Source organism: Argentina anserina, chromosome 6 (genome assembly GCF_933775445.1).
Source record: "Argentina anserina chromosome 6, drPotAnse1.1, whole genome shotgun sequence".
Taxonomy (NCBI): Eukaryota; Viridiplantae; Streptophyta; class Magnoliopsida; order Rosales; family Rosaceae; genus Argentina; species Argentina anserina.
Window position 1 is genome coordinate 6,279,009 of NC_065877.1, and position 13,259 is coordinate 6,292,267.

The window sequence follows — 13,259 nt, forward strand, 5'->3', positions numbered from 1 at the left end:
TCTCTATTTCAGCCTAATTTTAGTTCATTCCGTTAATTAACACTGTTAGTGGCTTCATCTCCCACCAATTTCAGAGGCATTTTCGTCACTTCATTTTCCTCCGATTTCATCTTTCATTTCCCTTCAATTTCAACTTCTACTTTAACAAAAAAAAATTAATACATATCATTTTAGTACAAAATTAATAAGCATCATTCATTTACCACTACGGGTGTAAATTGGTTGAGTCAAAGCGAATACTAAGTTATTCATGTTTGACTCGTTTTCATTCAATCGAGTTCGAACCGGGCCAAAATTTGATTTTCGGGCTTCATGTTAAAGCTCGGCTTGGCTTGAAAAAGCTCGAACTGGGCTTGGGCAAGCTCATTTTATTAGATGAAATTGAACTCGAACTGGGTTTGAAGCATACGAAATTAAAATTTTAAAATTTAGAAATTAAAAAAAAATTCAAAATATAATGTCATAACATCACAAAATCACTTTTATTTTTAATAAACTAAAAAAAACAAATCAAACTCGTTATAGAATTTAAAGTCTTTAACTAATTGTTCTATAAATAAATATTTTAGTTATTTCGAACTCATATTTTTAATATTATTTCTTATATAAAATTTATATTTTATATATACTATAAAAGTTAATAAGTCAAGCTTAATTAATAATGAGCCGAGCTTTTAATAAACCCAAGCTAGCTCAAGAGCTAAACGAGTCGAACGGACCGAATCTTTGTTGTTTAAGCTCGGCTCATTTCTAAAATCGGGCTAAATATTGAGCTCAAACTTAACTCATTTAGTTTTACGAGCTCGAATCAAACGGACTAAAAGTGAGCCGAACACGAGTCGAACACGAGCGGTTCGAGTCTACTTACAAGTTACAACCATATTTACCACCACTATTACAAACATGAAGTTCACAATTACAAAATAAACCAGCATATATTTCATATTTATATGTTCATCAACCAACAGTCATAATGTTACAATAATATGCTCAAAAGTTTTATCATAGACATTTAAATATTTTAAAAGTAAAAGAAAATTTCTATATAACAATTGGTTTGTAATAGTGGTTAAGTGAATGATGCTTATTAATTTTGTAATAAAATGATATGTATTAATTAATTTTTTGTTAAAAATAGAAGTTAAAATTGTAGGAAAATAAAAAATAAAATCGGAGGGAAATTAAGTGACGAAAATGTTATTGAAAATTGTTAAAAAATGAAGTCACTAATTAGTTTTAATTGATTGAATGAATTAAAATTATGCTAAAATAGGTATCATAATTTTCAAATATGAAGTACTACAAGTTAGAATTAATCATTAAATTTATAACGAATCAGGGTTGGGGCTCCACCCTCTAAAAAAGAAACAAAACGAAAACGGCATGTCGTCTGATATTATAGTATAACTATAGCCGAAATCCGCAGACGAATCAAAGGGTTTAGGGTTTTCCGGCACGGCGCGTTGGAGCTAATCCCCCAATCGGCGAATTTGGTTAAGGTTAACCAGAGAGATGGGGAAAGCTTCAAGGGATAAGAGGGATATCTACTACCGGAAAGCCAAAGAAGAAGGGTGGCGTGCTCGGAGCGCCTTCAAGCTTCTGCAGATTGATGAGGAGTTCAACATCTTCGACGGAGTCAAGCGCGTCGTCGATCTCTGTGCTGCTCCTGGTAGCTGGAGTCAGGTTTTGAGTCGGAAATTGTATCTCCCGGCGAAGCTTTCGTCGGATTCTAAGTAAGTTACAAACTTTAGTACAACTCTTTGAACGAATCCAAGGCTCTGACTTGTTGAGTGTGATTATTTATAGGGACGGGGATGTGCCGCTTATTGTAGCTATTGATTTGCAGCCGATGGCTCCAATTGAAGGTGTTATTCAAGTGCAGGGTGATATAACTAATGCCAGAACCGCCGAAGTAGTAAGTGTCAGCTGCATTTCTACATTCTGTTTGTTTTGACTCCTTGTGTTGTGTTGTGTTGTGTTGTCATGAATTCAACTAGTGTTGATTCTTTTAGGTCATCAGACATTTTGATGGTTGCAAGGCTGATTTGGTTGTGTGTGATGGTGCCCCAGATGGTATGTGTTATTGTCCACCTGATTTCGACTTTCGTTGTGGTTACTATCTGTTTAAGGTTGACTTATGTTGAGCTCTGATTCGCAGTTACTGGCCTTCATGACATGGATGAATTTGTTCAGTCCCAGCTCATACTTGCAGTAAGTTTCTGGAACTCTTTTGAGTGCAACTATATGCATGAGTCTGCATCAATAACTTCATTAGAAGGAAGATAAAAGTCACATGGTGCTGATGACTGATGCTTGTTAGGCTACGTTGAATTCAATCTTCCTGACGTGGTTTTTACTTGAAGATGATGTTGAACTTTGTAGTATATTGACACCTTTCTTCCGTTCAGGGTTTAACAATTGTTACTCATATACTAAAAGAAGGTGGTAAATTTATTGCAAAGATATTCCGTGGAAAAGATACAAGTCTTCTCTATTCTCAGGTACCAATGAAGCTTTTGGGTGTATATGTACGAGCTATAGATTTATATCTCTACATGTATGGTGTTAAGAACTATATAATTGATGCAATAGTAATCTCTCTTTCCGCCTTCATTTTATTGCAGCTGAAAGTATTTTTCCCGATTGTGACTTTCGCAAAACCAAAAAGTAGCCGCAATTCCAGCATAGGTAACATATTGATATTTATTCTTTGCCCTTAGCTGCAGCCATTCTCTTTTTTTTCTCTCTCTATCTGTATGTAAGCTCCTACCTTATGAGTTTCCCATGGAATACAACGAGTCGTACGCTCACTTTGTTTGAGTGAGCCTAGATTTTGGCCATGTTTTCGGGTTGTATAGGACACCCTTCTCAGGGATTGATTTTCACCTCTTTGTTTGGGTAAGTCGTTTGTGGTATGACTAATTCCATGGTATGTGTAAACCTGTGTTTGCATGTATTGAGGAATTATTCGGAATTTGGGATCAATCATTGGGTAGCCACCCAAGGACTTGTGGGAGGGCTGGAACTGAGGACACATGTTAAAGCTATTCATTGAAAGCTTGAAAATATCTATATATCTAAGCACATATCATCATTGATGGTATTTGAGGCAACAGTCTGGTGGCAGGATTTTATCATTCTTGTTTAACCTGCTATGGCATTTGGGAAATGCGCTTCTTGCTCTAAAATTCCCATAAAAGAAATTGTGAGAAGAACCACAGTTGGTTTTTTGTTTATTTGTATTCTGTGAACAAATGCATTTCTGTTCTAGTCTTCTAGATATATATGTTGCACGAAGTGGAGTGGAGTGATCTGCTTTGCATTTGTTTCAGAATCCCACTCTCATACAAGCCATGCAGCATGTGGAACATAATACTGAATATATTAGACAATGATCTGGTTGTATCCTTCTTCTGTGTTGAAACTAACAAATGTTGTTTGTCATACAGAGGCATTTGCAGTTTGTGAGAATTATTCTCCTCCTGAGGGATTCGATCCTAAGGATCTGCATCGCCTCCTAGAAAAGGTGGGAACTCCCTCTGGAGCAAATGATCTAGGTATGTTAATTCTTCTAAATGGATATATTTTGACCTCGTATACACATTAAAATCTTAGTGGGCATCTTATATCATGCCTAATTAAATTCTTACACACAGTTGAAGTTCAAATGAACATTAACAGCTTTATTGTGCTTTGGAGTTTGTTAGACTTTTTTAATGTTGTGTCGATTAATATTATTTCCTCCTTCAACATGGCAGATTGCAGTAGTGGGTGGTTGGAAGGACCAAATAAGGTGTATATTCCATTTTTAGCTTGTGGTGACCTCAGTGGGTATGATTCTGACCGTTCATATCCACTGCCTAAAGATGCCAATGGAGCTTACCGGAGCCTGGATCCAGTCCAGCCCCCAATTGCTCCACCCTATAAGAGAGCTCTTGAACTGAAGAAAGCTTGATAACCAGTCCCTGGAATCTGGAATCCTGACCACATTAGTCATTATTATTCTTTATACATTGCATCAAAACAGTTGTTAATGTTAGAAGTCGTACGACTTAAATTGCAAAAGGAATTTGTCCCAAATGTTTTGATAATCATTTCTCTGGTGTTGTAATATTATGACTCGTGGAAATCTAATTAATCTTCAATCATTACCTCTAATCTAAATTATTTACCTAATACCAGTCTTTCGTTTTGTAGTTGAATTTGTCTTTGATTGTATTTGGGAACAAACACAATGATAAGGTGGCTTTTGATTGTTGGCTTTGTGCTTCTACTGTCCACCTGAATCTGCAGAGCAACTTGAGCTGCTCTGCTTTGTGGGTCAAAAGATTTCAAGTAAAGTCGATATAAAAAGTCGGGATATTCGCCGAGGTTGAACGACGGTGGTCCTTACGTCGACTCCTACAGTCCGATAAGGCAAAGGAGGCACAGGACTCAAGGTCTACAGCCCTTTATATCGTCAGTATCCATAAGATGTTAGTATCATGTTTGCCTGTTTGGTACCAGAAAAAAAAATTCGAAGGTAAGTTTCGACTTAGAGACAATTAGCACAATAATTGAACATCTACTAATTTCATTAACATTTCCATTAAATATCTAATTGGTTTCGTGATCGTAGATAGTATTTACGTTTCTTTCCTTTGTCTGGACATTTCTTGAGGAATTTATGTAATTCTGTCTGCTCATTCTCCTCATCTCAGGTTTAACACTATATATTCATATCATATATATAGCTAAGTGCAAGCACGTAATCGGAGTAAGTTTCATGAAGAAAATTCACACCCGAAGGTGTGATTTAAACTCATTATGTTCCTACATGTTACAGAAGAATTGGCATGCAACAACCATAAACTCTTTTTTTTTCATTTTTCTCCTTTTATAAACAAGAACATCCTTTACAGAATCTAGTAACAATTAGAAGTAACCGAACTAGTCCTCTGAAGAGAAGAAGCAGAATTCAAGAACTCGATGCAGTCCTCTAACGCTTCAGCTCGATGAGACTCGATGGGATCTGATACAGACCTTGACCTTGTAAGGTTAGATGAAGACACCTTACGTGAACTCCTTTTCCTTGCTGACATAACTCTTGCCACCTTGGCCCTGAGTCCGCGTAGAAATCTGACTGGAGCTGAGAGTGAGTTTGTATCACTGATCTGCCTGGAATCCCAGATTCCAGCTGCTATAGTTCTGTTTCCACCAGCTCTGTTGCCACAACTCTGTTTCAGGTATATGATCGGCTTATAATCGTAGTCATCAGGACTAAAACTCACACGCCTACTCGATTGCCTTGACATATTCTTAGAGGTCGACAAAGATCACCAAATGATGGATGAGAAGAGAGGAGAGAAACTAGGAGAGGTTGAGATTTTGAGGAATGGTTGTGGGGAGTACTATATATATGGGATTGTGATTGTGGAAAAAGAAACAAAGGAGGGCAGAGAATGAAAAAGATAAAGAGACAGAGGGCTGGTTTTTCTGGCTGGAACGAAAATGATAAGTGTTAAAGCATATATGCTGGTTTTGACTGCAAAACCAAGCAATCGTTTGGTTCAAGAGCAGAGACTAAAGTGGTATATATGCTAATGCATGAGCCATGCACATGGTGTCTGTGATGTAAGAATCTACTTGGCTGACATATCTCTTCAGGCCTTTGGAATTGGTTCAACTATTTAAAAAAAATGGAGGCACTAATTCGCTCTATCACTAATCACCAATCTGGATTCGATCTATGGTATGGTAATAGGTAATGTGATGTCACTGGTGTGGGGGGCCTGGTATGAACAGCAAGAAAATAGAATCTACTATAGTACAGAGTTGGGATGATAATGATGAGATCAAGAAAATGGGAAATGGGGTTTTGGTCAAAAGTGAAGATGAAAGTGGTGGAGCCATTGGAGGAGAAGGGTGAGGTTTTAGAGGGGAGCAAGAGAGACAAGCACTCGATACAGTTGTCCCCATCTCCATTGATTCTTGTTTAAATCAGATTCTGGCTTGAAATCAAAGGCCTATTCTTTGTGTGTGTTACTGTGAAACAGAGTGAGCAGAAGAGAATCATTTGAACTATGCAGGTTTTGGTTTTTACTTTTCTTTTTTCTCTCTTCTTTTTAATCTCTTTGGCAGGAGAAAAAGAAATTCCTGTCTTAGAATCTGTTTGCTTGATTGGCTCTTTTGACTGGGGTGAAAAAAAGGCTGTTCTAAGTTCTCAATAAATGTGTATTGCATATTCAGTCAAGAACACATTTCCATTGTTTAAAGCACAAGGGATGCTATTGATTCATAAGGTGGTGTGCTTTCCTTTAATGTCTCAAATCAAGTGCTCATTGTCGTGTGTGGATGGTTTAGCTCCTTCATGTTTGAATACTAAGTCCAAGTCTTCTGCTTATAGTACCCAGCAATCAGTGCATTTAGATGGAATAGGTCAATACTAGTTTGTTAAGATGGTGTAGTTGACACGGCCAAGTTGACTTCAAATGTGCCTAACTTACAATGGCAGAGAGCCAAACATTTCTAGCTAGGACTGCAGATTTCATACTGCTTCCAAGCTCTTAGGTGCATGGGCCTAAAGCTTTGGTGGAGTTACAACTTACAAATATGGTGATGTATTTAGGGCTGACAGTGTCTTATGTTGGATCCTCTTTCAGAGGCCTTTATCCATGTTTCGATAGGAGGCTGCCAGGCTGGTATGGTTATTTTACGGAACCCAACTACCAAATATCTATTCATGCATAGGGACTAGGGTTTATACTTTATAGCCGATGGCAATTATCCAACAGCTACTACTGCATTCAAAATTCTGCCGAACTTTTTTTTGTATTCAATGGAAAATGATCTATCACAAAGCTATAGAGTTTATTCAATGTAATTTGATGATCAGATTACAAAGCTCGCCAAACAAACTAAATTTAAGAGACCATAACACAAATTAAGTATAGATTCAAAGAGTAATATAAAGAACACAAGCATGATTACATACATCTGAAAGTAGGCTAAGAAGCAAAATCACCCTCATTAAGTGGAAACTAAGAACTGCGGAAGCACATACCAAGTTTGGGCCGTCCCTTGACGCACAAAGTACTTGTTACCATGTTAGCTGGCCATTACCTCTAACAGCTTGCTTCTTATGATCCTAAACAATTTTAATTCAATTTAGTTTCTGACATTCATGCATTCTCGCTTAAGGTGGAGCATCTCGGTTTACCTTTTAGGTTGATTGTGGAGTTTTTATCATTTGACGACAACAATGTACCAGTGAATTATTATTAACCAAACATATCTAGGACACACTACATTTAGTTTGGAACAAACCAAACAAGGTTCTTAATGAGAATCCATACTCAAAACATAAAAGAAACTAAGATAAACACAAAGACTCCTACTATAAGCGGAACCCTAGCCTTAACCAAAAAAAAAAAAAAAAAAGCGGAACCCTAGCCGCTCCCCATTTAGGGTTTTCAAAACCCTACTACTATGTCTACTAGTTATACTATATTTCTGTCTCTCACATACCTACACTCTTTGACCAATCACCATGCTCCGCCTCTAGGAAGTCACTGCCAGTTTTGCTAACTCCTTGGCTCTTGCTAGCGGAGATGTCATCAATGTCTAGCCAGTTTGCTTCATTGGCTAGTGATGGGCGATGGTTGGTTGCGACTAGGATTGACGGCAACCAAACTACAATGGATAGGTTTTGGGCTTGACCTTTTGAGTCTAGGTCAGAACCTAATATTTTAGTTTAGTTTAATGTTTTGCGTATTGTTATGCTTGTATCAATCATAGAGTATGAAAACTTAGTTCAATTTGAGTTTATTGTCAAAGAATGGTTCTATATCGCATACAAGAATAGTTATTTATCGCATGCTACTTTTGAGTTTAGGCTCACAACCTTTTATCTAATGTATAGACACAACGGATGAGTATGTAATAACTATCTAGGCCACATAAAATTTATAAAAATCTATTGATTTGTTGTTTAAAAAAAACACAAAGACAGACTCAACCAAAAAACACTACGGCAACCACCAACTCGAATAAATATCAAATATAGAGTGGTTAAGAGACTTCTCTAAACTAAGACATGTAGTATTTAGATTTGGTTTAGGGACTGCATTTGGATCAACATACGAGATTGGTCTGCCCGCAATCCATAATTCAAGATAACCCGAGGAACAAGGGTAGAGCCAGGAAATTATGATGTGTTGGACTAGAAAAAATATTACGATAATATATGGATTATGTATAGAAATATGAGGTGGATTCATATTTTAAATTTGATTTTTTACATTAAAATTTAGCTTGAATGTCAAGTTTTTTCGTGGTTGGAGGTGGGATATAACTCATCATAGCCCGTGAGTAGCTACCAGGGCCGGCCCTGGGGCTAGGCGAAGCAAGCCAGCGGCTGGGGTCTCCAAAAATAAGGGCCTCCAATTTTGAAGGGACAGAGATCAGCTCAAATCTCATATGCTATGATCGGGTTGTGTAGAGCTCGTCGAGGGGGAGAGAATGGCGATGGTGGAAATCCCTGACGTGGTCGGATTGCGGCGGCACGGCCGGTCAAAGGTCGCAATTTCTGTGTTTCTCTGTTTTAAACAGAGAGAACAGAGAGAGTGACGCCTGAGGAAGAGAGAAGAAGAAAGAAAAGAAAGACATGTTTGTGTGTGGGAGAGCCCACCCTAGGTTTTTCTTTTACTTTAAATTCAACGGTAGAGATCAAATGATGGAGATCAAAGGCTGAGATTTAAAAATATAAAAAGTGTAAAATCTGAAAATGCGATTGAAACAATCGTAAATTTCATAAATACGTAGAAAAATAACTGAGAGTCAGAAAAATATTCCGCGAATACCCACACGCTCGTGACGACACATAGTTTAACACAAAAATGATAAACAAAAAATTTGACATCTCAAAAAAATGTCGATTAATGTGACAACAATGCCAAAAAGAAAAAAGAAATTTGCAGGGGCTCACACTCTATTCCCTTAAAAAAATTTCGTTCTCGAAATTAACTGAGTATTAGAAGAGATGCGGATATGCCTCCCGCATAAGTGGCTTCATTACGGCTATGTCGTCTCCACTGTACATTCACCACGGGCACCTCGCGATTCCATAGTTTCAAATCTGGGGCTAAAAAAACAAAAAAAATAAATAAGAGGAGTGCAACTTAAAGACCTCTAATTTTTTTTTCTCCTTAAGGTATTTTTAACACAAAGCCGGCCCGTAGCTATGTCATTGCCGAGGAAAGCCAACCCCATCAAATGCTGCAACAACCGACCATGAACAAATCAGAGGCGCAGAGGAAGATACCCATGTATAGATTACTATTAAACGTCATGTTTTTTTAGATATATAGTTTGTTTACAACTCTTTTCATTGTAACATCTAACAAACCATCATCATATCGATCTCTACTGTTCTCTCTTGCTCATTTCCCATTTGAGACTGCTTGAAATATGATCGTTACATATGCTACTTCTCTAAAGTTTTGACTGTTTAATTGTCTGAAATTGCAAGCACGTCTCTTAGACTCTTGGCGTATACATCAATGTTTGAATTCTTCCCCAAGAGAGAGCGTAGCGAAACAGAATATACCCCAATTTAGTGTTTCTTAATTTTTACCATATCTGTAAGTATGTGGACCTCACGTAAATCTTAGAGTTTTTTTCATCAACAGTCCCTCAATTCTGGTGTACCTACCAATGTGATACCTCAACTCTTAATCGTACCAATGTGATACCCAGACTCTAGTATTACTATCATTGAAGTACTTCCGTTAGTTTTTTTCAACTTTTCCGTTATCTTGGTGACGTGGCAAGTACGTGAGGCCCACAAAGAGGGTTAAAAGACAAAATTAACCTCATCTGAGAGGAGCAATATTTTTCCCGCCCTTTACCTTGAGAAAGACACCCAACAATTCCAATTTTGGCGCCAATTTTCCCTCCCTACTCCTTAATTTGTGTCTCTTATCTAAACTAAAGAACTACCACCAACCAGTCGACCACAATCTGATAAAACCTAGATCAATCTCATTTTCTATTTTTACCCTAGCACTTGTTAAACTAACAGAATAAATATAGAAATTTATATGGAACATCTCATTTCCACAATCTCATAAGAATATAAAAACACATAACTTAACGAAATTCAACTACATGTACCATTAGTTCTTACAAGCAAAAATCATGGCAGATCAACATAAAAGGTGGCAACTAATGGTACATGTAGTTGAATTTCGTTAAGTTATGTGTTTTTATATTCTTATGAGATTGTGGAAATGAGATGTTCCATATAAATTTCTATATTTATTCTGTTAGTTTAACAAGTGCTAGGGTAAAAATAGAAAATGAGATTGATCTAGGTTTTATCAGATTGTGGTCGACTGGTTGGCGGTAGTTCTTTAGTTTAGATAAGAGACACAAATTAAGGAGTAGGGAGGGAAAATTGGCGCCAAAATTGGAATTGTTGGGTGTCTTTCTCAAGCTAAAGGGCGGGAAAAAACATTGCTCCTCTCAGATGAGGTTAATTTTGTCTTTTAACCCTCTTTGTGGGCCTCACGTACTTGCCACGTCACCAAGATAACGGAAAAGTTGAAAAAAACTAACGGAAGTACTTCAATGATAGCAATACTAGAGTCTGGGTATCACATTGGTACGATTAAGAGTTGAGGTATCACATTGGTAGGTACACCAGAGTTGAGGGACTGTTGGTGAAAAAAACTCTAAATCTTATGCATCATATTACGTAATTGAACACTTTTGCATTAGTAATACTAGGGACTAAGGCCAAAAGCTTTTAGGAATATCTTATGATTCTTGTAAGGATATTTGAGGCTTTCTTCTATCATTATCATTGAGTGCCATAAGTACTTCCAAAAAAATGGCGTTGCCACTACTACACGGAAGCACATCAATGACGTTTGAAAAACGCCATGAAAACCATTCCATGATGTTTTTAGACGCCATCCCTAGACGTCGTAGAAACCGACGCCGTGCTTTTGGAGATTGATCCATAGCGTTTGAAAAACGCCATAGAAAAGAATTCAATGACGTTTGTAAAACGCCATAGAAAAAAAATTCAATGACGTTTGTCAAACGCCATGAGTTGTTTTCATGTTTAAAAAAAATATTATATATAAATTTTCTGATAAATTTCAGAAAATCAATTATCTTATTAGGTACTGATATGTACAATTGAATTACAAAAGCTGAAGACATCCAATATACAGTATTCCATTATAGAAACAAAATTCAACTTAACCCCTAAGCATTGAGAGACTATTTAAAGGGGTCCTTATCTAAATCAATAATGTAATGGAGCAAAAGACTTCACTTGTTTTCGAACTTTCAACCTTTCAAAACTTTCATCTCATCGATCTAAAAACCTGTACAAAAAGCTCATATTATAAAATTAAAGCATTTGACACAAATTGGGAAGTTTACATAGAAAAGCATGAGAAGATAAATGCCATACCTTTGCCAGTGCATTGAGAAGAGTTGCACTAACTCCAGGATTACTTGCCAGTTTTTGGCCAACTGTTGCCAATACACTACAATAATTCAGAATCAATTTCATTACTAATATGCATTTACACTATAAATAAGTGTATGCACAAACACATTAAAATACACACACATCAACCAAACAACAGTTATAAAGTAACTCAGTGTTGCATTATTCCCCTTTTTGCCACCTACATAAGTAATCAAGCAATTAAGGTATCGAGTCAACTATTATTAGTATTATGTAAGCAACAGAGAAATGCAAGCCAACTCTAATTTAGCAGGAGGCCAAAGCCACCTCAATAAGTAGATGCTGACCTCTTTTTAGCAACAAAGCCTTGCGAGATTCTAAGAGCCGTCTCAGGTGTTTATTAGCCACATACGCCTCTTCAGTCTTTCGATGCAAAACCTGATGCAGAAGGCCCCAAATGTCAGATTTAAGTTGTAGGTGGTGAATCTCAGGTACAAAACATTTCCTCCAGTACATTATATTTAGCATCTCAATCTCGAAGAACATAATTTTGATTACATTTGTACCTAAACATTATACACAACAAATGTTACCAGACTTACCACAAAAAGAACAAAACTTAACTACATGTTACTACGTTAAAATAATAAGCACCATCAACTAGATAAGTGGACCTTCTGAGCCTTCAATCTTTGCATCTCAAACTGGAATGGCTTTGCTGGCTCATCCCCTCTTCTCCTCTGGACTGAAAGTTGAGATTCTGAGCAATAAATTGCTTTTTCACTCTACTATAACTATCAATTAAAAGTGACATATGAGAATTGCATGTTCTTTTGATTGTTTGACATATCCCACCGATGTTAACCTTAAATAAGAGATAAATAGGTCAATATATTTTAGTAACTTTCGAAGCTTAGCTCCAGTAGTTTCCTCTTCCCTAATTCAAACACATCATAATTCAATTAGAAACAAACATCATCAAACAAGCATAGAAAAATTTATGGTCCTTACCAGCAAATGCGCATCCTCCTCCTCTATTAATTTCCCAAAATGCTGAAAACAATATCAAACCAAATAAGCTCAAAATCAAATAAAAAATAAATTTCAATTCGTATGGACCAAACCAAAACTAAACGAAGATGAATAATGGTTACCGACGATGCGAGAAGTAGATCTACTCCTCCATAGGGCGGCGCCTGTAGATCTAAACTCTCTGCCACCAGCCTCGTCGGCTCACGACCAGCAGATGTCCAATTAAAGTCGCAAAACCAGATGCCCAATTGGAATTTGATTTGAGTCTCTGAGAATTTGACTCCTACTCCTTCAAACTTGAGCTGTTGCACCAATTTTAACTCTTCTAGTCTACCGTCGCACTCAAGCACTCCCTCACCAAGTCACCTAGGCTTGAAGATGAGGGACGTCAGGGTCGAGGTTTCCAAGGCAAGAGAGAGACAGAGGAAGAGGGTAGATGATGAGGCTTCAAGAATCGAATAGGATTTTGAGTTTTGAGGAAAGGGAAGAGAGGTCTGTGTTTTAGGTTTTTTGGTTTTGGGTTTTAGTTTTCTGAGTAAAGGGAAGAAATGACCAGCGTATAGGATTTTCTAACTTCTAAGGGAATTAGGTTTTGCTTGGGAGTTGGGAACTTGGGATCGTTTGAAAACGCCATGGATCTTTAAAAATATTTACGGCGTCTAGAAACACCATAGAAAAAGATACATCCCTATTTTATGGCTTTTTAAAATGTCATTAGTGTTTCAACAATTTCACCGTATTTCTAAACGCCGTCTTCATTTCA

General features: G+C 37.1%; 1 protein-coding gene across 2 annotated transcripts; it reads left to right on the plus strand.

Moving 5' to 3' along the window:
• Positions 1–1,449: 1,449 nt before the first annotated feature.
• On the plus strand, positions 1,450–4,148 carry LOC126798882 (uncharacterized). Of its 2 annotated transcripts, none has more exons than XM_050525961.1 (8): positions 1,450–1,733; positions 1,807–1,915; positions 2,013–2,073; positions 2,159–2,211; positions 2,409–2,501; positions 2,625–2,688; positions 3,450–3,557; positions 3,759–4,148. In XM_050525961.1, exons 1-8 carry the CDS (start codon positions 1,513–1,515, stop codon positions 3,953–3,955), a joined length of 906 nt encoding a protein of 301 aa, XP_050381918.1. In that variant the 5' UTR covers positions 1,450–1,512; the 3' UTR covers positions 3,956–4,148. The 2 variants fall into 2 exon arrangements, with proteins under 2 accessions (XP_050381918.1, XP_050381919.1); XM_050525962.1 differs by having other exon boundaries at positions 3,450–3,526; positions 3,759–3,944.
• Positions 4,149–13,259: the final 9,111 nt, after the last annotated feature.

Coding starts and splice junctions, on each gene's coding strand:
- LOC126798882 (XM_050525961.1), top strand. CDS start 1,513: ATGGGGAAAGCTTCAAGGGATAAGAGGGATATCTACTACCGGAAAGCC. Junction 1,916..2,012: donor ATGCCAGAACCGCCGAAGTA/GTAAGTGTCAGC, acceptor TGATTCTTTTAG/GTCATCAGACATTTTGATGG. Junction 3,558..3,758: donor CTCTGGAGCAAATGATCTAG/GTATGTTAATTC, acceptor TCAACATGGCAG/ATTGCAGTAGTGGGTGGTTG.